General features: G+C 42.2%; 1 protein-coding gene across 1 annotated transcript in view; it reads right to left on the minus strand.

The window, feature by feature from the left end:
- foxo4 (forkhead box O4) overlaps window positions 1–23,367 on the minus strand; it is a 38,541-nt gene extending 15,174 nt beyond the window's left edge. Inside the window, exon 1 of the mRNA XM_034181588.1 lies at window positions 22,460–23,367. Coding sequence (XP_034037479.1) covers window positions 22,460–22,693 — 234 coding nt within the window. The 5' untranslated portion in view covers window positions 22,694–23,367. The remainder of the gene's footprint in view (window positions 1–22,459) is intronic.
- Window positions 23,368–24,774: the final 1,407 nt, after the last annotated feature.

The raw sequence follows: 24,774 nt of genomic DNA on the forward strand, positions 1-24,774 counted from the left end.
ATTTGGACATCGTTGGAGTTTCTCAGGTAGCTTATTCCAATTTTTTGGCCACAAATAGAGACACAGAAGCATTTCCTGGTCATCCTTGCGCCCGCAATTTTTAAACGATACAAACCCCTTAAATTATATATTCCTTCTCGTTGCATAAAATATCCTTGAATTCTGAGAGGTACTTGCTTAATTTTTTTTTTCTTACTTTATACATCAATCGAACAGTCTTAAATGAAATCATGTCACAAAGTTTTAAAATCTGTGATGTAATAAACAGTGGATTGGTATGATCCTTATAACCTGGAGAGTGCTGCTTGCAGAAGTGCTTATAGTGCTTTTTTAAAACATGCAGATCCATACCACATCCGCTGTACTGTCGCCGAGCACTCACTCACTCATCTTCAATTGCTTGCTCCAATTAAGGGTCACGGGGGTGGGTTGGAGCCTATCCCAGCAGTTATAGGGCAAGAGGTTGGGTACACCCTGGACAGGATGCCAGTCTGTCGCAGGGCCACATATAGACAAACAAACACATTCACACCCGCATGCACACCTACGGACAATTTAACATTTCTAATCCACCTAACCTGCATGCCTTTGAATGTGGAAGGAAGCCGGAGCACCTGGAGGGAACCCACGCAAACAAAGGGAGAACATGCAAACTCTACACCTCTACACCTGGTCAATCGCAGGCTGAGTTCCAGTCGATCGCATGGGAAAAAAAAAAATCTGTCCCTGGACTCGAAATGATTTAGTGCTGCTATAACAGACTGATGAAGCAGGTGGCAGCAACGCACCAACATGGATGCCGGCTGCCGTTAAATGCCAGAGAAGAAGAAGAAGAGCTCTTCTTCTATGGTGGATAAGAAACAAAAGATGATCATTTTCATCCTGGATTATTTTTTCATTTATTCACATGACAAATCCATCTGTCTTATCTGCAATGTAAATGTAGCTTTACTGAAGAAAGGGAATTTGGAGCGGCATTTCAGACGATTCACAAGAAGTACGATGCTAACTTCTAATGCTAACCCGGCTAAATCCCCTCTGCTTGCTCAAAAAGCTGAAGAATTGAAAAGTCAGCGAGCAGCACAATGGTTCATGGTCCATAAATACGAAGAGTGACGAATGTGGCGAACAAGATTGCAGTGTTCTGTTCACAGCTGGAGGAGACACACATCTGCTGCAGACAGATGTTAGGTGGCTCAGCAGAGGTATGGTGGCTGCTGTATCACTGTATTACGTTACTAAGCCATATATATTGATTTATAACACAAAGCTGTCAAAGAGGGTAATAAATATAAGTGTAAAGACGCTTGAATATATCATCACAGCAGTAAACTGATCAGTCTGCGTGAACACCGCGCAGATCGCTGCTGTGTTCATGTACCATCGGAAATTATACCTTGTTTGCTTGGATTATTTTTTATGTGGGTGGGGGGTCTGCTTCACTGGGCCAGAATTAATCTTTTTTAGTGGATACAATGATTTTTTTTTTTTTTGCCAAATATAAAACAAAACCACACTCCTGCCACGAGCAACAGCTGAGTTTGAAACAACTCAGTTGTTGCTCATGGCAACAGTCCTGTAATTTCCAATGGTACCTGAGCGCAGCAGCGTTCTGCGTGACGTTCACATGGAGTGATCGATTTACCGCTCCAGTAATATATTCAATCTGACAGAGTTTTTCTCTATATTGTTCTCTATTATATACGTATATGCATGTGTGAAAGTTCATGTACCATTATTCCTCTAAATAATTACATAGTGGCAAAAGCAATCATATGCGTTGAGCAACTGACCATTCAATGTGCAGATTGTTTATCTAGAATGTCAGACTGGTAGGCTGGGGTCATGATTAACTAATCACAGATGTGTACTTTTGATTAATGGTTCAGCCTTGAAGGAGAGCATGGCAACCTGACATTGTTATGGAAAGCTTAGGAGACAGGGCTCATATCAATGTAAGACCAGACTTTGTGTCTTTCCACTGTGTTGTGATATCATCATTCCTATATGCTGTATGCAACGATATTCAATAAACAGGAGAGGCAATGGGCGGGACCTTTAGGACAGATGACAGTTGTTGGGTATTTTCTCCTCCAAACATTTTTAAAACCTTTAACAAGACAAACAGAGTCAAGAAACACCAGTGAGACAGAAAATCAAATATTACGCGCGGAGTGCGGCCAGGCTGTACACCAAGGCTACACTAAAGTCTGGCCTGCTTTTCCGCTCTTTTTATTAAGAGACGCCCTCATCACATAAACAAGAAACTTGTCCTAAGGGTGGGGGTAATGACGCAAGACAAGTTTCTTCCCATAACATAAACGCATACGTCAAGTGCAGCTGTAAGGAAGAACACTTCAGGTCAGCACATCTCGTTCGTCTGTTGCAGGTATCAGCTGTTCTGCATCTGCCTGAAGTGTCCTGTCTTCCACACTCCTTCACACTAAACACCACATCACAATAGTCAAAACGTTCTCTTGCTCCCAGTCGTTAGAGGCTGCGAAAACAAAGTTATGTTATAACAATAAGTACATCCAGTCCTTCATTCCCAGCTCAGATTGACCCCAGAGTGCTAAAACAAAATTGAATTCTCAGGATTGCATTAAGACAGGTGCAAAACAGCACATCTCCGTTCTCATGAGAAAGAAGACAAAGCTAAAACAAGGTTGAATAACACGTACGTTCTCAGGGTGAAGTGCAAAACAGCACAACACCGTTCTCATGAGAAAGAAGACAAATGTACAAACGTTTAACAGTGATAACATATATACAAAATCTTTAACATTCCCCTCCTGTTTATCGCCTGTTAAACATACAGTAGGCATCACTCAGCTTAGCACTTCTTTTTGAGATTTTCACTAAGAGGTTCATCATGGTATGTTTTCTCTATAGGCTTACACCCCAGAGGTGATGTCATCATTGTCACCATCATCGGTGTCTGGGTCATCATACTTCCATTGGTCTGGGTACAGGTCAGGAGAGCCATCGTCCTCCTTGTCGTCATCTGTCCCCAGAAGTGGATATGATGCTGGACCCCCTCCTGGTCCTGGACTTATTGCTGTGGTTATCATTCTATTTACAAGGCCTCGGAGACATGGAATACAACAACATCCACACAATGTTAGAATTGCAGCAAATACTGCTATAGACACTAATAGTGAAGAAATCAAAGACCTCCATTTTCCCATCCCTTCCAGCCACCAATCCCAGCCTTCGGTGTTTACTCCACTGTGCTCTTTCATCTTCCTGTTCAACGTTCTCAGCCCGTCAATGGCTTGAGTGAGACTGCCGTCTGCAGCTGTGTTGTTGGGAATGAATGTGCAGCATTGTTCTCCGAACATGGCACAAACACCTCCTTTCTCTGCCAACAACATATCCAGAGCAATGCGATTCTGGAAGGCCATAAGGGACGTGGCTTCTAACTGTGAATGGACAGCCTTAAATCCTTCCTCAGTCCAATTTCCTAATTTCTGTACATTGTAGTGGATGTAGTTTATTCTGTCCACGTTTTTATTAATGGAGCACCACCAACAGATGGAAGATTCGAATCCAGCTGCTATTTGATTAACCAGTTTATACTCGTCAGGCACTCCCCTGGGGACTCCTATTGCGTCAATATATGTTGGATTTCCCACTCCTTTCCAATCTCTTTTCACTCTATGTCTGGCTACGTCTTTCTGCCAATCTTCAGGAATAAGAGAGGCTGCATATGTCGTAACGTCTTCAGGGGTCATGGGTATGGCTTCAACTGGTAACAATAATGATATTAATGCACAATAACCTGACACATTTCGTGGCAGTCTGTCAAAGATTCTGTTATCCCCACACCACCACCATACGTCACTCCTCCCGACAGGTTTGAATGTGGGAGTACTATGGACCACATTCTTACACCAGGCGGTGTGGTTTAAGCTACCCAAAGTCTTACTTGTCCCTGTCAAGTGTACACATGTATGGTTAGCATGCCCAACTTTGCTTGAGAATAAAGGTTTAATCTTAGTCAATTTGGTCACTGGATAGATCTTGTCCCACTTAGAACATTTGTTGTTTGCCGCAATGTATGTCTGTGTCATAGCAGTCAGTAGACAGTCTTTGGGTAATGCTGCCGGTATTACCTGTAATATAGGTCTGGGTCCCATACACACAACACAGTCCTTCTTTGCTGCTAGTCCTGCTTGTTCTGCCATTAAAAGCCAATTGTTATTTTGTCCACTAATTCCTGTAGTTACTAGGAACCAGTCATCTGCCTTCATGTCTTTTGTGCCTTGTACAGACACCCCCTTTGCTTGTATGGGCACCCCCTTTGCTTGTATGGACACCCCCTTTGACGTACTTAAGTCGGTCAATATTGGTTGCTGTACTCTATCTGTTTCACAGAGGAAGAAATGGAAATACGGATCTTTTCCTTGTTTGTATACCCAAAGGAGGAACAACCAACAGTCTCCCTCTATATCAGGTGGGAATATGGTTCCTTTTTCTGTGGTATTCACCACTATAGACAGCTTATCATCTGTTTGATACATTTTGAGACTTTGACTCTGGTACTTAGCCCACTCGGTTTGTGCCCATCTTGGTGTCCATCTACTCCATTCATCGGCTACCAACGTTTCCCATCTCCTATCTTGTTGATCGTTGGTCATATACCATGAGAAACTATTTCCGTAATTAGTCCCTCTGGATAAGAGCACTATATGGTACAGAGATGATCACAGAAGTATTTCTAGGAATGCAGGCCTGTACACCAAATCGGTATGCATTATTCCCATCACAGCTATGTACTGTGGCATTGATTATCGGACTGGGGTCTTTGTTACTTCTTTTTGGTCTCTGCAATCTGTGGATGTGATCCTTATTATCATGTCCCGTGCTCATGGCTTTTAATAATAATACCAATTCAAAAAAGAAAAGTAGCATAACAAGGACTGTCCGTGGGGTCCAGAAACCCCCTTTCTTTTTATCTTTTTCTTTCGCCATTTCTGCACACTACAGCACACCTATGTTCAGAACAGTGGCTTCTTAATGTCTTCTGCTAGCTTTCGTGTCTAACCTGGATCTTAACACCAAGCTCACACACTATTACTAGTCTTGTCCTACTGTTCTTACTGTTTGTCTGTGTCTGCAGAAATGACTTTCTTACAGTGAGTTAAATGAATCCATGTACTTCTTTCCCCAATTTTCAAAGCTGTGGGTGTTGTGAGTAGTACTTGATAGGGCCCTTCCCATTTAGGTGAATGCCAGTGTTTTCTCTTGATGCTTCTTATCAACACCCAGTCTCCAGGTACCACTTTAGGGTCCTCCTGTGGAGAAATGGGATCATCAGTGTTTGGAACTCTCCCTCGTTGTCCTTCTAACATTTTTCTCATGTAATCCGCCAAATTGGCTTCCTCAGGTACATCCCAAATTTGTCCATAATATGGCAATTGATATTTTCTGCCAAACAATGTTTCATACGGTGTCAACCCCATGGTACTAGTTATGTTTATATACATTTTTACCAAATCTACACAATGTGTCCATGGTCTGCCTGTTTCCTCCATTGTCTTTCTAAGTCTGTTTTTTACTGTTCCATTCATCCTTTCCACTAATCCGGCGCTTTGTGGATGATAAGCACAATGATTTTTGAGATTAACCTGTAGTGCTTCTCCTACGTATTGCACTATTGCATTAACAAAATGCGCTCCGTTATCTGAATAGACTGTTTCTGGTATTCCAAATCGTGGGATGATGTCTTTGCATAATGCTTTAGCCACTGTAAGTGAATCTGCATGTTTTGTAGGGAACAATTCTACCCATTTTGAGAAGGCATCAATTATGACTAAACAAAATTCCTTCCCTTCATGTTTACTCAGCTGTATATAATCCATATGAATCACTTGAAAGGGATATTGTGGTGTTGGAAATTTACCTCTTTGGGGTCTCAAATTGCCTTGTGAGTTGTGTTTTGCACATATCATGCATGCTCTACAATGCTGTTTTGCATATGCATCGAACCCATAAAGACAAAAAATAGATTGCAATTGCGATATCATACCCCCTGATGAGACATGCGTCACGCCATGGCTCATAATAGCTGCCCATTTAAACATATTTTTTGGCAATATGGGTTTCTTTTGTGGTCATACGTACAAGTCATTTGCATACGTAGCGCCTTTAGCTATCCACATTTGTTTTTCTCTGTCTGTTGCCTGCTGTTGCATATCAGCAAGCAGTGTACGACCTATATACAAATCTGGAGTTGTTTCCTGTATAACAAAAATAGAAGAAGCTGCTGCTGCCCCTTTTGCTACTCTGTCAGCAAAATCATTTCCTTTTGAAACACTGTCAGAGCCTTTAGTGTGAGCCGCACATTTGCATATAGCAATTTGTTGAGGCAACTTCACAGCTTGCAGTAGGGCAGTTAGGAGAGTGGCATGAGTCACTGGCTTTCCAGATGATGTCACCATTCCACGCTCCTCCCACAGTTTTGCAAACACATGCACTGTGCTGAAAGCGTACTGGCTGTCTGTATAAATTGATACGGCCGTACCTTGAAACAGATAGCAAGCTGCAGTTAAAGCAACTAATTCAGCTGCTTGTGCTGAAAATGACGATGGCAATGAAGCAGAATCTAATACTTCTGAATTTGTGACGACAGCATATCCAGATTGTGTTTGTCCATAAGCATTTTTGGTGGAAGAACCATCCACATACACGATTGTACTGTTTGGGATGGGTGTGTCCCGGAGGTCTGGGCGTGCTTTTGTACAAACTGTTGCTACATCAAGACAATTGTGCGGCTCACCATCCTCAGGTAAAGGTATCAATGTGGAGGGATTCAATGTTGTACAGCGCTCTATCGTAAGGTGTGGCTGTGATAATAGCAAGGACATGCACGAAAGATGTCTTGCTGGGGACAAAAGGCTCATGTTTGTCTGCAACAAAAGTGCAGAGACTGCATGTGGAACTTTCAATGTCAACTGATGGAATAGAACAACATTACTGCTACTTTGAACAGCCATAGAGGCCGCAACAACAGCCTGTACGCATGGTGGTAAAGCACTTGCTACTGCATCCAATTTAGATGAGTAGTAGGCAACTGGCCTCAATTTTGAGCCATACACTTGAACCAAAACACTAGTCATGAACTTATTCTTACAATCAACTGTTTGAGTAAATGGTTTACTATAATCTGGTAGTGCCAAAACTGTGGATGACACTAATGTTTGTTTTACTTTTACAAAGGCTTCCTCAGCATCTTTGTTCCATTCCAACACGGTTGACATTGAAATATCATCTTTGTACATCAAATCAGAAAGTGGACTAGTCAACTCTGCATAGCAAGGAATCCATGCCCTGCAGTAATTTGTCAATCCAAGAAATGACATCATCTGCTTTTTGGTCTGTGGTTTTGGAGCGTGCAAAATTGCTTCCTTCCTGTCAGACAGGATCGTGTGCCCTGTGGCTGATAACTCATGTCCTAAATATTTTACTTTATCCCTACACAACTGAACTTTGTTTCTACTCACTCTGTGGCCATTGTCAAATAAGAAACATAATAATGCTACTGTGTCAGTTATGCAGTTTCTCGTGTGTCAGAGGCAATCAAAATGTCATCAACATACACTAATAGTTGGCTATCTGCCGGTGGAACGAAATTGGCTAAACATGCTGACATGACTTGAGAATAAATAGTTGGACTCTCTGCGTAACCCTGCGGTAATCTGGTGAATGTATATCGTTGTCCTTTAAAGGTAAAAGCAAACCAGAATTGACTATCTGGGTGTACTGGCACAGAGAAAAATGCATTACTTATGTCAATTACTGAGAAACTATTAGAATTTGGTCTCAGCGAATTTAACAAGGTGTGTGGATCTGGGACACATGGTGCTCTTTTAATCACAGCAGCATTTACTGCCTGCAGATCTTGAATCATTCTCCACCCCACTGAGGGCGGAGCCTTTTTCACAGGAAATATGGGTGTGTTACATGGTGAATCTGGACATGGCACTATTACTCCTGCTGTTAATAAATCCTCTATTACTGGCCTGATTCCTTCAATTGCATCAGGTTTCAATGGATACTGTCTTACACATGGTCTGTATTCTGTTTTTGGCCTTATAACTACAGGTTGTGCATTTTAATCAGTCCTACGTCTGAAGGACCTGTTGTCCACAATCCTGACGGTACTGAAGAGAGAAGAGCATCCTCTTCAGGACTCAACTGAAACACTCAGGATTGTGAAGTGGACGCATCAATGTGTGTTCCAGCTGTCAGCACCAATGAGACATTAACTAGCACTTTATACAACTTGGTTGATGGACTGAACTCCGTTCGTGGGCCAACTCTACTCCAATCAGAGGCTGACAAAGCTGTTATGACTGTCAGTCCCAATTCTTGCCATTCTGTCAAATATGGCTTACAAAGTGACATATGTAATGGCATACCTGTGAATTTCAATTTTGATACATCTTCAGTGGCGCCTGTTACTGTTATGACGGCTATTGAGTTGCCATCATGAATCAAATCGGTCATTGTCAGTTTCACAGGTGAAACATTTTTCAATTTAGTTTCATAGTCACCATCCGGACCTGGAGGATCTTTATGCCACATTGTGACATGCAGGTCAGGTGGTGACATCTGTTGTTCAGGATTTTTTAGTAGGGCTGTCGCTTGCAAGACGACATCTTTACCCCATCCTGCAGCATCTTCTTCTGAGATGTCAAATGTATAGTAATAGTGGAATGTGGGGTCAGCGCTTTCTTCTCTTACCATGTTAACGCCTCCTGTGCGTTCAACAATTAATTTCCCTTGTTCCACAATTATGGACAAGCCCAATGCAGTCAATCCGTCTCGTCCTAGGAGGTTAACTGGACATTGTGGCATGCTTAACACTGCCATAGTACACGTCAGGCCAAATGGATCTGTCAACGTTATGGGTTTGGTGATAGGGACGTCTGATGTTTGTCCATTTGCAGAGCGAACCCTAAAGAGTTCGTTGCTTAATTGATGGACAGGTATGTTGTCATTACATGTGGTTCTACATGCTCCTGTATCACAAAGGAATGTCACTGGTCGTCCATTTACCAACAAAGTCACTTCTGGTTTTGGTACCGGATTTCCCAGCAAGGCACACAGATCCATATCGCAATCAGACTGCCTATATGATGTGGAATCATGGATTATGGATTCTAGTCATTGTGGATACTGTGGCTGAGGAGGATTATTCCGTTGTGGAATTCCTCCTGCTGCTCCCTCAGTAGGTGGATTCGGACAATTTCTATACATATGTCCCTCTCTTCCACAGTTCCAACAAATCAGGGGACCACGTGGTGGCCCTCCCTGTCTGGGCTGCTGTTGTGGTTGCCATGGTCCTTGACGTTGTGGCTGTCCACCTTGTCTATTTTGCCATGGCTTTTTGGGGCGTTTGCACTGCTTCTGCTGTCTTAAGTTACCCTGCTGGTAATATATTTCGTCATCTCCATGTGCTACATACACTCCTTTGTCGCTGTTTCTTGTCTTTTTCTGCTTTAAGACTTCTTCTGCATGACAGCAGTGTGTATGTGTGTCTTCCAATGTGCCTGTAGGCAATCCAATCCAATGTTTCTGTATCCAAGCTTTTATATCCTTATTGGAATGTTGGATCAGAGCGTTTTTCAATTGTTGTTCATACACAGGTGTTTCTGGCAATATGCCACTATGGACCCTAAACACATTCTCAAATCTGCACCTAAACTCTGTCCATGGCTCTCCTTCTTTCTGAGTTGTCCTGGTAATTTCAGTATAATTTATCTTTGGTCCTAACACTCCTTTTGCACGTGTAATCATAGCTTCCACTCTTGTTTTCAAGACTAGATCATCATGTGTCAGTGGCACGCCTTGTTGATCTGCAGGATTCCAGTCTCCGCGTACCTGACTCCATTTAGGGCCACATGCTTTCATCCACACCTGTTGGACTTCAGGTCCATTAAGGTGGTAAGATGTTCTAATGTTTTCTATATCCTGCATAAATCCCTCAATATCGACATGTGGCGATGGTATCATGTCGACTGCTGCTTTGATATCATCAGCATTCCATGTCCGATAAACGAGCATGGTTGGTAGCTGTCCTGCTGTTCCTGCACGAGGATTTGGTACTTCTATCATAGGATAGGCACCTCCCTGATCACTATGTTCCACCATGGGAGGGGCTGTAGGCACTTTCGCTTGACTGCGTGTTTGTGGTTTTTCTGGTTTTTTCTCTTTTTACCTTAGGTTTTACCGCCAAATCATACTGTGGTGGCGGTACATCGTCATCCTCTGGTAGAGGAGATAAAGGTCTCTTTGTCACCGACGATCCAGCCGGCGGTGATTGTTGAGGCTGTTCTGGCTCTCTGTGCTGAATTATCACATCTTCTTCTGCCTTACCTACAGCTTTCTTTTTCCTTGCTTTCTCTAATCGTCGCTTCTCTGCTCCTTTCTGTCTGTTCTCTGCTTCTTCCTCCCAAAATGCCACTAAATCTGCCCCTACTTTCTGCATCTTTTTCTCATCACCTTTATGTTCCCGTTCTAACTCCTTCTTTAGCTTCTGTATACTGATCAGGTTCAGTCGTCCGTCAAAGTCATGTTTATTTATCCAGGTCTCCAATTTCTTTGTTGCTTTTGGATTTTTTGCCTCCATAACTTTCCAGTCGTCAGTTGATAAATTTTCCTTATTTTTAGACGTCTTACCCCCCATTTTTATTATCCCTTGTTATAATTTGGACTTCAGACGGGGGCACACCTAGGGTGTTCTAAATCTGAAGTTTTCACACTTTCTTTGGACGTGACAATTAATTTGCCGTCGTGTGGTTGATTCCTTTCACCTCCCCGTAGGAAGCGGAATCACTTGCCTCTGCTTCCACACGCACGGTTGTCACTAACGTTGTCCAAAGTATTACACTTTCACACAGTTATTTACACTTGCGCAAAACACTATTTACACATAGAAACACTCCTAATAATCGTACGCGTATTCTTATGTCAGGGGAGCTCGCCCTCCCGTGAAATTTAACTAATGTCCTGCCTTAGGGGACTCCGCCGTCCCTGCCAAATTTAACTACTTTTTTACAGTGCACGTATTTCTACCCGGGATTTCCTTTACGTATTAAAACAGAGGAGTCCGTATCCTCCTTCCGGAATTTAACTACTTGCGTCCCTCGCAACCGTAGAGGAGTCCGCCCTCCTTACAGAGTTTAACTGCTTTGCATTAACAGGCGATTCTGTATCATCGCTTACGGAGTTTAACTGTTTTATGTGATCACTTTTATCCCCTACCGGTACGCGTATTAAAACAGAGGAGTCCGCACCCTCCTTACAGAGTTTAACTGCTTTGCATTAACAGGCGATTCTGTATCATCGCTTGCGGAATTTAACTGTTTTATGTGATCTGATCACCACTCACTCAGTACTGTTTACAAAGAAATTTTACTCACTGACTCGACTTCCTGTCTGTCTTCTTCGGGAAAATCTCGTCAACCAGACGATGCCAACGGTGGTCGACAATTGCAGACACGATCAATCGATCGATCAGACCTTGGCCAAGGATTTACGTCTGGACTTGACGACCTCCGCCGGACACCTCCGGTGTTGTTGAGATCCCGGACGAGCCCCCAGTCAATGTTGGGTATTTTCTCCTCCAAACATTTTTAAAACCTTTAACAAGACAAACAGAGTCAAGAAACACCAGTGAGACAGAAAATCAAATATTACGCGCGGAGTGCGGCCAGGCTGTACACCAAGGCTACACTAAAGTCTGGCCTGCTTTTCCGCTCTTTTTATTAAGAGACGCCCTCATCACATAAACAAGAAACTTGTCCTAAGGGTGGGGGTAATGACGCAAGACAAGTTTCTTCCCATAACATAAACGCATACGTCAAGTGCAGCTGTAAGGAAGAACACTTCAGGTCAGCACATCTCGTTCGTCTGTTGCAGGTATCAGCTGTTCTGCATCTGCCTGAAGTGTCCTGTCTTCCACACTCCTTCACACTAAACACCACATCACAATAGTCAAAACGTTCTCTTGCTCCCAGTCGTTAGAGGCTGCGAAAACAAAGTTATGTTATAACAATAAGTACATCCAGTCCTTCATTCCCAGCTCAGATTGACCCCAGAGTGCTAAAACAAAATTGAATTCTCAGGATTGCATTAAGACAGGTGCAAAACAGCACATCTCCGTTCTCATGTGAAAGAAGACAAAGCTAAAACAAGGTTGAATAACACGTACGTTCTCAGGGTGAAGTGCAAAACAGCACAACACCGTTCTCATGAGAAAGAAGACAAATGTACAAACGTTTAACAGTGATAACATATATACAAAATCTTTAACAACAGTTCTTTCTGAAGGAGCTTCTCGTTCCTCCTCTCCTGCAGGATAAAGAAATTCAGTCTCTCCTGGGTGATCATTTCTGTGTGTGTGTAAACTTTTCAGGTCTAACTCTGGAAAAACTCTAACATCTTGGTCCTTCGAGCCGGATGCCAACAGACCGGAAACTCGTCGGCCCATGACGGAGAACGCCCGTGGAATTCTGCGGCCGCAGCGCGGGAAATCAGTTCCTGCAGTTCCCTTTCTGGGTGGCGGGTCTCCTCCCTAATGGGTCGGCGCCTACCGGGGTGAAGGCATACGGACTGCAACAGAGTGTGATCACGGTGAGACTGTTTTTCTTTGAGTGAAAAATCTGTGCACGTGAGAGCGCGTGGCTGGGACCATCGCTGCAAGAGGAAAAAAAAAACCCGTAATGTCTTTCTAAGTTCGTCTCTGGGCTTAAACACTGTAAAGTGTGAGGCTAAGGCCTGGCTGTAAAGCGTTAAATTTTACAATTGGAGAAAGATAAAAGTCAAGCAGCGCCCCGCGGGTGCGCGCGCTGCAATCTTCCGCTGTGTCAGACACTCGATGTGGCTGTTCGCTCCAAACTGAGCTGCAGCGGTTACAATTGGCAAGTAATAAAAGCCAGAGACAACAGGAGACCACTTTCGGGTCCGGAACAGTGCGTAAAAACTGTACAGTGGCGGGTCAGTGAAACCTTCGGCGGGGGGGCCGTAAAATTCTGATATATATTATATAAATATATTATATAAAAACCGGTTGGAGCTAAAACGTGATAATAGCTGAAGCGCAGTGGCGTGAATGTGCTTGTATGAATGTGTGTGTTTTTATGACTGAGGACGTACACAACTGAAGCACAGGGGCCTGTCACCAGTTTTAACCCACTGGCAGAAACGAAGCCCTGTCTGTGAAGTAGGTTGTAAGCGTTCTATACGCACCACACCTGTTTGTGAAGCTACGAGTCTGGAAAGAAGCCCTAAGCAAGGTCACCCACCTCTCAGAGGTCGAAGTGGTGACACTTTTCAGACTGATCGGTGACCAAACAGTGAAAAAGGAACAACAGCCTGTTCGTTTAGATCTCTCTATGAGATAACCCCACGAACAGCTAAAATGGGTAATCACTGTTGTTCTCACAGCTAACATGACACAGTCAAATGATGTTAGGTACATGAAGACCAAAGATCCAGCATCACCTGAATACTCAAAAATGTGGCAAGAGACAGTTAATTTCTTGGGAAAATTACAGTTAAATTCCACAACAAAGTCATTTGATACTATAAAAGAGAACACCAGTGATTTTACAAAGAGGAATTTGAGACGTGGAGTGAAAAATACACCAGACCATGCTTTTGCACCAAACACAGCAGTTTTTAAACCTGCTGGAGCAGTCATAATGATGTGTGAGAAACAAGTGTATTTTGTAGGAAAGGGCAAAAGTCAGCGCTGCAGAGCGGCCAGAGGTAAAGCCCGTGAGCGTGAGATAAAAAGGAATTTGACATGTTGGAAGTGTGGAAAGAAGGGACACTTTGCGCGTGAATGTACACACTCACAAAGATAAGGAGTTCTCCATTTTCAACATGAATTTTGTTTATGTACATAAGGTTGCAGAACTTTTTTTTCTAGCAGATTATATTTGTCTGTTTTTCCTTACTTTTGTTCTGTTGTCGCTATATAGACAGATTGTGTGTAATTATTGTGAATTGTTTAAGATAAAACTGTCAAGGTCACAGTTGTTGGTGCTCCAACATTTTAAAGTGTGGAGTTAAGAAACTGAGAAATAAGTGCACATTAATCAATTTTGTACGTGTATATGAGTGTGAGTTGGAGTCCAGGGTAAAAGATGGAGTATTTTGAGGGAGAATTCTGAAATAGATCTGTTGATGAAATAGAACTTTTCAGCTTGGTTTAATGATAACTCAAAGACGATAAATACTATCGTCTTCCTACTTCCCATATCAAATGATCATGTAACTGGGATGAAGTGGTTAAAATATGGTTGATTTTTGTACACTGGATAAGGTGTAAAAGTTGATGGATTTCGCCTACTTAATGGATTTTAAGCAAAGCTGATCAAGATTATATTCCATTAATGATTGGTTTATTGTTGTGTGATATATTCTTTGTGTGTTGTTGTTTTGAAATTTGTGTGAGGTGATTCTTTTCTGTCTGGAAAAAAAAGAGAAGAAAATTCAGATTGACTGCTTCAGTTGAACATTGCAGTATTTGGCTAATCTTGCCTCAGTAATCATGAATGAGCTACTGTGGAACTGACCACTTAGATCAATGAGTTCCAGCGGGTATTCATAAACTCGTCTGGAAACAGGCTCATCTAGGCAATAACGACTTTGGGTTATAAAACATTTCTATGAATCAGTTCCCCAGTATACATATTAAATACTGCTAAAAGATTGAAAAATTGTGATTGACTGGTCCACTAATTTTTTGACAGCACATAACAGACAGAAGGGAGCAGTGGTTGTGGTAGATTCTCTGAGGACTATTAAAAAACTGATTGTGAGACTGTGATTGCATACCCGGTTCTTGACCTCCGGGTCCCAAACAACCTGACAGAAGGTTGGCGAAAAAAAAAAGGACAAAGTCTCCTATCAGTTCTCTGTATTTAGTAGTTCCATTGAGGTCTACGGGTCTACATGTGTATAATATGTTGCGTGTAATGTAACACAGGCCTTCTTTGGACCTGTGGATGTTTTTTGGGTTTTTATTTGAGAAGAGTTGGGTTATTTTTACTTGTTGTAAGCAGTTGTAGTATTTTGTTCCTGGTCTGGGGTGTTGGAGGAGCGTGTACACACACAGCTGCTGAGGGAAGCTCTAAATGCTCACTTCCCTCCTCCTCCCCCTCCCCCTCCTCGCTCCACACCCCCACAACTTGAGGGAGGATTTGAGAAACACTGCAGCAATGTTTTGTTGTGCTTTAACACATGAAATACAGTTGGTTTACATGTAATTGATACTAATGTTTTAAAAAGTGCTTCTTACTGTTGAATTTAGAGAGATGTTTATTTGATGTAATCATTTCCAGCTTTAATGTTGTTTTGCATTACGTTGCATTGACTTTATCAAATGCAATGTTCTATTTTTTTTATTTTTTTTTTTTTTGAAGCGTGGGTTGTTTTGGGAACAAAATGTAATTTATCACTCCAGCCGAAGAGCAGAGCAGAAGGTTGTACAGCGTGTGAAACAGTAAAACTGGGCTCCTGTTAGACACATTAATGTTGGCGAGGGTGAATTGACAGCAATGCACAAGCAACAAATAATGAGAACTCAATATTTTGATCATCCTGTGTTTTGATTGAACTAATGTGAACTCTTAAGTGGTGCAACTAACCCCTGCAGTAAATCAAACAAGAAACTGCAGGCTTTCATAAAGCATTGATGACCAATGAAGTGCTTATTAATTATTATTTGATGTATGCAGATTAAGTTAGGCTTTAAAGGATAGAGATTGTTGGACAACTTTTCACTTTATTATTGTCCATTCTGACCCATAGTTATTCCTGCAAACCAAGTATTGTTTGTGTATCTGATTCTGTCATTATTTTTATTCTATTTATTGTTGGTGTTTAAGCATTGATTAATCCAACAGATCCACTCTGGGATTAATAGAATAGAATCATCTGTTCTGGGATAAATTGCTAAAAGATACTTCAATTCACTTTCAATGATCCTGTATGTTTAATGTTCTGTGCAATTAAAGCTGTTTTGACATGACACCTCTTAATGGGTGTTCCCCCACCCCTTGGAACCCCTGCCCAGTATGGAAGGCTGCGAGCCCATGACGGCCATCTTAAACCCTGGGACAACCTAAGGCAGGCCCAGTCATGATTACTCGACCTTGTCTCTGTGACGCTCTGACTCACTAGGACATGAGGAGATGGCACTGGGGTACTATGGTGGGGTCAAATTTGCCCGTATGCCTACATGGTAAGGCGGTGTACTGATCTAATTGGAGTATTGGATCATTGTCGGGAATTGAATTGTCATATTAAGATCGGCCTGCACGTATTAATTGATGTTAATCAATGCTTATCATTCATCCAATCAATCAATTTTGAAATGATTGGACTGGTTAATAATCATTTTGTGACATTTGGATTTCAGACATATGCAAAGCATTACTGCGGAGCATGTTTAGTCTGTGCGAAGCACAATTCACAGGGTAATGAGAGACCAAAACGAGGGAAATTTCCAACACCTCAATACCCATTTCAAATGGATTTTATTGAATGAACCAATGTGAAGGGAAAATATTGCCTAGTATTGATTGAAGCATATAACAAATGGGTAGAGGTGTTCCCTGTTAGACATGCAGATGCTCTAACAGTGGCAAAGATACTTTGTAGAGATATAATTCCAAGACATGGGCTACCCGAAACAATGTACAGTGATAATGGCATTCATTTTGTAAATGAAATCATCCAACATTTGACAGAACATTTGGAAATAAATGCAAAAACACATTGTGCTAATCATCCTCAAAGTGCAGGTTTAGTGGGACGAACAAATGGAACAATTAAAAGTGAGCTCAGGGAAATGCATTGTGGAAGAAAAAATAAATCCTGGGTTTATTGTTTTTTTTATTTAGTGAAATTATACATGCATATAACACCCAGCTCATGACTAGCTGCTAGCAAACTAGCGACTGGCCTTAAGCCATTCAAAATTTTGTATGGCAGGCCCTATAGAATACCAGATTTGCAGAAGATAGCTGGGCCTGATAGCGAGGATGAGGAATTAGTTGATTACATGAGACGAGTATTGTCCCATAAGTATGTCATACATTCTAACACAATACCAGACTCTCCTATTTCTGTGCAGAACCCTGAGAAACAGATCCAGATCGATGACTGGATGCTGATAAAGACTATTAAGAGGAAGAACTGGTCATCTCCAAGGTGGGAAGGTCCATTCCAAATGCTGCTGACCAACCCCACTGCCGTGAAAATTGTAGAGAGGTCATCTTGGGTGCATCTATTCCACTGTAAAAGACAAAGATACCTGAAAGATCCCGAGCAAGACAAGGGGAGCGACATGTAACAGTGTCGGCTGATGGCCTATAGGCCCAGTAACGGCTGGAAGCGCGTCACAACAGTGACAGAGAGTGACCAGGAGTGAACAAAGACAAAGACCAGAGATTGAAGCAGGCGCCTGGGTCCTGAAGCAGATGAGAAACCAGCTACAACTGAGGAGAATCCTGTCCACGTAATCCGGGATTAGAAGCAGACGTACTACAGGCTTGAATAAGAGCACTGACGTGACCAGACCAGGAAAAAAGAAGCAGACGAAACTGCATCTTTGAGAATAGAAGACAATCCTATTCTATTCCTGTACACCTGTGTTTAAAGAAAACATCAAGAACAGGGCACAGGACAGAGTACATGACACATTATTTTAATTCCACTTGCAACATGCTTTACACATACTGATGATAGCAGATTTTTGCACTACAGCTGAAGGGAACTAACATAAAAAGAGTTCCAGATTCCCTCAGCCCCTTGCTGAACAGAACTGAGACTGTGAACTGTCACCTTACGCCCCTAAGCCCAGACAAACTGAACCTTTTTGAACTGTCACCAAAGAAAGAAGACATCTTCAAAACCAGAACTGTTGTCTCTCCCTCTCTCCCTGCCCCTGGGGACGGAAAAAAAAAGAGAGAGAGAGAGAGGGACATAGCAACTGGTTGTTCAAAACACTGTTTTAGCTATGGAGAGCTTTGCTGCCCAAGCAGGCTGCAAACTGCGCACCTGATGATGATTTTGACAATTACTACTGCGATTGTGGCATTTACTGTGTGGTGGTATGAAAAAATATATGAACCACGTTACAATTCAGACTAGAAGGAAGGGATACATTTATTCAAATTTGGTGACAAGTATCTTTGTTAACTATGTGCATGTGTCTTCTCAAAAACAGCAGAAAAACTTTGCAATAACAGATTATTGGACAACCCAACCTGCTTAATGATAGTCAGTATAGGTTAAGATGCAATAGAAGTGATTAATAAACACAGAGTTTGTGGAGTTCCTCAGGGTTCTGTGTTGAAACCAAAGTTATAAGTTATGCATATTGTATATCAATGATTTATGTAAAGTCTCGGATCTGTTTAGAGCGAATTTGCAGATAATACGAACTCATTTAGTTCAGGAGATAATTTGTAACAATTATTAGATGATCTGGGATCCAAGATGATAAAGTTGAAGAGTTGGTTCAGTTCGATATGAACAAACTGTCACTAAGTTGGTCTAAAAAACTAAAATAATGTTATTGGGAAACTATAAAAAGGATGAACAAATACAGTGAAACATACAGGGAGTAAATGTAGAACCTGTCGGAGAGAACAAGTAATTAGGGATGGTCATCGATGTCAGGATCAACTAGACAACACATATCCAATATAGTCAAGAGAAAGCACTACATACTCTGTGTTGCACACTGATTGAGTCTTACTTGAAGTATAGGGCAATAACTACAACACTGCAGCACAACCATTATTCAACCTTAGAGTGAGAGGAAAAAGAAAAAAAAAAGAAAGAGGATTAAGAATAATTCATAATGCAGGTTATTGGTGTCATGTGCCGACACGGGTTGAGGAGCGGACCTGCGTCTGACTGAACCCAGCGCTAAATAACCAGAAAGCGGTTCCAAAAACAAAACAATTTTGTTTTCCCCTCTTGTGCAATACTCAGTGTACAACATAAAAGTGCGTTTGTCTGGCGGAGTGAAGGACGGCGCGCTCTCCAGCACCCAAAGGGATCGAAGCCCGGCGCTTCTGGACTCACATTCACCGCCAAACACCCCCCAGGTGGACACGACAAACTGACTCTGTGAAGGATAGAAGAGGTGAGGTAAGTCAACAGCTACAACTAATATTCTTCAAAGGCACACACTATCAGCAACACATTCAGGTCTGAATTTAAGCTTTATGTAAATGAGCAGCTTCTCACAACAGGTGGAGGATCATCAGTCCGCACGCCACGGCCGTGAGAAGCGAGCTGCACAATTCTCATCAATGTTCAAATATACTGCGTAACAAAATACCAAATTACTATTAACACTTATTCAGACAATCAATCACCTCTGATGTGTGCTGACAGCATGTGTCCCTCACCCGTCCTCCTTCACAGGCACGATGTGTCAAACCCAGGCGCGGTCCTCAGCGTCTCACAAACGAACGTCACAAGGTCGAGTTCCCGGCAATTCTGCTCGAACCACCCATGGCCCAAATGCAGAACGCCATCCCATCATCCGCCTCAGCTGAAAGTCCTCAAGGTTGCACGCGAGCATCATCCACAGGTGCTGCAAATCATGCTGATGAGGGTGAAGGACTCCTCCGCCAGCACCCTCTCCACAGACAAAAAACCAGTCTGCATACCACCTGGAGAGCAAAGAAAAGAAAACAACACCAAAATGTCCAGCCAAACCCCCCAACACACAACAATTGGGATCATACCAATCCACTGTTTATTAAATCAAAGATTTTAAAACTCCACAACATGATTTAATTTAAGACTGTTCGATTGATGTATAAAGTAAAACATAAGCAAGTATCTTTCGGAATTCAAGGATATTTTATGCAAGAGAAGGAATATATAATTTAAGGGATTTGTATCATTTTAAAGCTGTGGGCGCAAGGACGACCAGGAAATGCTTCTATGTCTCTGTTTATGGCCTAAACAATTGGAATAAGCTACCTGAGAAACTCCAATGATGTCCAAATATCAATCACTTTAAATATTTATACAAAGAAATGGTGTTCTACGGGTATGTATCTGATGGAAACCACTGAACTGACTTACTACGTGTTATGATTTGTTGTATGATTCCTCTTGCTTGATCAATGGCTCAATGGATGATTTCCACCACAATTGATGGCTTATTGCTGGACCATTACTATGTTGCGTTATTGTTATTGGAGACTGAATTATGTCAACCCGTCCCGACAGGGAAAACGGGTGGTTAGGTACACTAAGTTTTTGATATTTCTACAATGATAATGTTAGACGTGTAGATATTAATTTGGATAAACAGGGGGGAAGAATGACAGAGTTTTTCTCTATATTGTCATATGTATTAGCAAATATTAATGTCTTCACTTTGATGTACTCTCTGTAATCATGTCTTTGATTTCTGTTCTCTATTATATACGTATATGCATGTGTGAAAGTTCATGTACCATTATTCCTGTAAATAATTACATAGTGGCAAAAGCAATCATATGCGTTGAGCAAGTGACCATTCAATGTGCAGATTGTTTATCTAGAATGTCAGACTGGTAGGCTGGGGTCATGATTAACTAATCACAGATCTGTACTTTTGATTAATGGTTCAGCCTTGAAGGAGAGCATGGCAACCTGACATTGTTATGGAAAGCTTAGGAGACAGGGCTCGTGTGTCTTTCCATTGTGTTGTGATATCATCATTCGTATATGCTGTATGCAACAATATTCAATAAATAGGAGAGGCAATGGGCGGGACCTTTAGGACGGACGACAGTTCTTTCTGAAGGAGCTTCTCGTTCCTCCTCTCCTGCAGGATAAAGAAATTCAGTCTCTCCTGGGTGATCATTTCTGTGTGTGTGTAAACTTTTCAGGTCTAACTCTGAAAAACTCTAACACAGTCATCTTTACACTTATCTCTATTACCCCTTTTGACACTTTTGTGTTATAAATCTATATATCTGGCTTAGTAAAGTAATACAATTGATACAACAGCCGCCACGGCGCACAAGTGGGCTTTTAAAGAATTTCTGAAATGTTCAAACCATGCTGAACATGCACAGCTTTTGGATTTGAAAGCAAGTTTAAAAGCATATTACATGCGCTATCAAGCAGGTTGCAACAGTGTGACCTGAAGAACTTTCCACACATGGACACAGAACTTAAGCACCAGGACAAAGAACATGGATCCTAAAGAGTCCACCTCATGATGATCATGTGCAGAGCATCTTGCCAGAATTTGACAGGCGCTTCTCTGACTTTGCCTCCAAAGAGCCTGTTGTCAGTTTTCTCTGTTTTCCATTTGAGGAAAATATAGATGTGGACTGTATATCGTCCAAAGTGGCACCTGGATCCTCACATTGAAAAATGACAGTGAGCTCAAATCCAGAGCAACACAATCTGGACTCTAATGCAGACAGAGAGTGTCTGAGTACCTGCTTACGGCTGCGCTCGGCTCCGACTGTCTGAACTATGAGAGACGAGCTTCCTCGTCTCGGGGCCAGAAGTCCCACTAAGGCAGGGAAAAACTTTTCTCGGTTCAAAAAAGGTTGGGCACCCCTGCTCTACACAGAAAGGTCACAAGTGGGAATCGATCCCACGACCTTCTTGCCAACCACTAAGCGACCGTGCTGCCTGCAAAATAAGCATCCAAAAGAATGATTAATTTCATTCTTTCATTTACTCCTCTTTATTTTGCATTTATTTCTTTATTGTTTCATCAACTTATTTTTGACATAATGCATATTCTATACATTCAGAGGCTTGATTGCAACCATATTTTAATATGACTGAGGTGGTGGCAGCTGCATGGTGGGCTTAGTGGTTAGCACTGTTGCCTCACAGCGAGGAGGTCATGGGTTCGATTCCCACCTGTGGGCTTTCTGTGTGGTGTTTGCATGTTTTCCCCGTGTTTGTGTGGGTTCTCGCCGGGTGCTCCGGCTTCCTCCCACATCCAAAGACACGCAGGTTAGGCAAACTGGAAACTTTAAATTGTCCGTAGGTGTGAGTGCGTGTGTGACTGCGTTTGTTTGTCGTTATGTGGTCCTGCGACAGACTGGCGTCCTGTTCAGGGTGTACCCCGCCTCACACTCTATGATTTCTGGGATAGGCTTCAGCCCCCCGCGACCCTTAATTGGACAAAGCAGTTGAAGACGAGTGTGTGTGTGTGTGTGAGTTGGTGGCTAAGTAGTTAAGTGCACTTGTTTCCAAAGAGTAAGTTCAAGGCCACCCCTGTCCATTCTCCATGGAGTTGCCTAAGGAAGGGCATCCAGCAGATCGTTTGTTGCGACCCCAAGTGAAGAAAGGAAGAAGGTGAAGGGATTTACTAAGATCGTAAAAGATTATTTCGCTTTAACGTCTGTCCCACTTTCTCTGAAATGTGGCAAGAAAGTTGTAGAAGACTCACCTTCCACCCAGCGGAACTGTTGCTGTCTCCTTTGTCTCTGAAGTAAGGCACTGTCTTTACCATCCAGTCGTAGATCTGAGCCAGGGTCAGCCTCTTCTCAGGTGAGTTCTGTATGGCCTGACTGATCAGGTCTGCGTAGCCCTGGTTCCCCCATGCATTGAGGCGGGATGACCCTTTGCGGGCAGTTGGGGTGGCTCCGCCCACTCCGGCCAAGACCCCGCCCTCAGACACCATCCCGGCTTTGTCGGGCTCTGAGGTGATTTGCTGTGGCTCCGTTTGTCTTCATCTGCAGGCGAACTTCCGGCGGCGGACTCTGCGCCGTCTGTTGCCTCTACTTTGACAGCAGAGATGTCCGGCTTCAGCAGCGGCCATGTGCAGGATCGGGGTCTACTCAGCGGCTCGAAATCTGGATCAATATTCGGGGGCACCGAGTCCTCCATGATGCGCCTGGTTCCACTCGACTTCAGTCACAAAGATCGAACTACTTAATTAATTTACCTTTAACAAGCTAAATCAATCAGGATCTTGACAAACAATGTGCTTCTACCTACTGAGGAAGTAAACACTGCTTCTCCAAAGGAGACGTAATAATCTGTACACACCAATAGCTCCAGTTAATCCTCAGATTGGAGATTAGAGAACCCAAATAATCTCCTTAATAGCAACTATCATAAACCTTCCGATTTATATAGAATAAAGGACTTGGATGCCAGTCTCTTTATGTACAATAATACAAAGTGGTGGAGTGGAAAAGCCACCAAAACATCTGGATCTGCACATTCCAGAAGTTTTGATTCACTTGAAAATGTAAACCAGCCAGATCAATTTATGCATATTAATAAACAAATATCTGCAGATTTAGAAATGAGACAACTGCTTCTGAAAGTAAACAGATACCAATGTAACTATTTTGTACCAAATGTGTCCATTATATATTTAAAGTAAAACTATGAAGAAAGCAAAAAAGGGGATTAACTTCTTCTCAACAGTCGCGTCCGTATACCCTTGTAAACAACGGGATGCTTCCTCTCCCAACGAGCAAAAACAATTAAACCAAACATTTTAAAAATAGCACGCACAACTAATCAATCAATCAATTTATTTATATTTCAATCAATTTTATTTATATAGCGCCAAATCACAACAAACAGTTGCCCCAAGGCGCCCTATATTGTAAGGCAAGGCCATACAATAATTACGTAAAAACCCCAATGGTCAAAACGACCCCCTGTGAGCAAGCACCCGGCGACAGTGGGAAGGAAAAACCCCCTTTTAACAGGAAGAAACCTCCAGCAGAACAAGGCCCAGGGAGGGGCAGTCCTCTGCTGGGACTGGTTGGGGCTGAGGGAGAGAACCAGGAAAAAGACATGCTGTGGAGGGGAGCAGAGATCAATCACTAATGATTAAATGCAGAATGGTGCATACAGAGCAAAAAGAGAAAGAAACACTCAGTGCATCATGGGAACCCCCCAGCAGTCTAAGTCTATAGCAGCATAACTAAGGGATGGTTCAGGGTCACCTGATCCAGCCCTAACTATAAGCTTTAGCAAAAAGGAAAGTTTTAAGCATACACCAGCCACGGTAAATTTAAATGTAAATTGTGCTCAAAACCTAATTAACGACGCAAATGTTTTGTCCGCCAACTATTAAAAAGTATGAAAACAGAAATGGGACGCAGCCAACTCTTTGGCCTGTGTTTGGAAGAAGCCGCTGGAACTAAAGCAAAGTTGTTTCCAGCACCACAGAACAAGTAAGCGGATTTCCGTTTTTTTAATTATACACTCAACAAAAATATAAACGCAACACTTTTGGTTTTGCTCCCATTTTGTATGAGATGAACTCAAAGATCTAAAACTTTTTCCACATACACAGTATCACCATTTCCCTCAAATATTGTTCACAAACCAGTCTAAATCTGTGATAGTGAGCACTTCTTTGCTGAGATAATCCATCCCACCTCACAGGTGTGCCATATCAAGATACTGATTAGACACCATGATTAGTTGTTACACCCCATTATGTAACAACACCTCATTATGTAACAGGCTGACAAAATGTAATAAATTTTCACGCCATTATGTAATAATTTACGCATTTTGTAACAATTGCTGCATTTTGTAATAAGCCGCTTGAACGCAATATGTAATATATTTCTCCACATTTTGTAATAAAATTATTACACATTGCGGAGGCTATTACAAAATGAGGTAGCTGATTTTTTAGGGGTTTGCAAATGTAATAACATGGTGCATTATGTAATAACCAACAAAAATGGGTATCTTTTTCAGCACTGTGATCTAGCAGGCACATAAAGC

The sequence above is a fragment of the Thalassophryne amazonica genome, chromosome 11, assembly GCF_902500255.1.
Source record: "Thalassophryne amazonica chromosome 11, fThaAma1.1, whole genome shotgun sequence".
NCBI lineage: Eukaryota > Metazoa > Chordata > Actinopteri > Batrachoidiformes > Batrachoididae > Thalassophryne > Thalassophryne amazonica.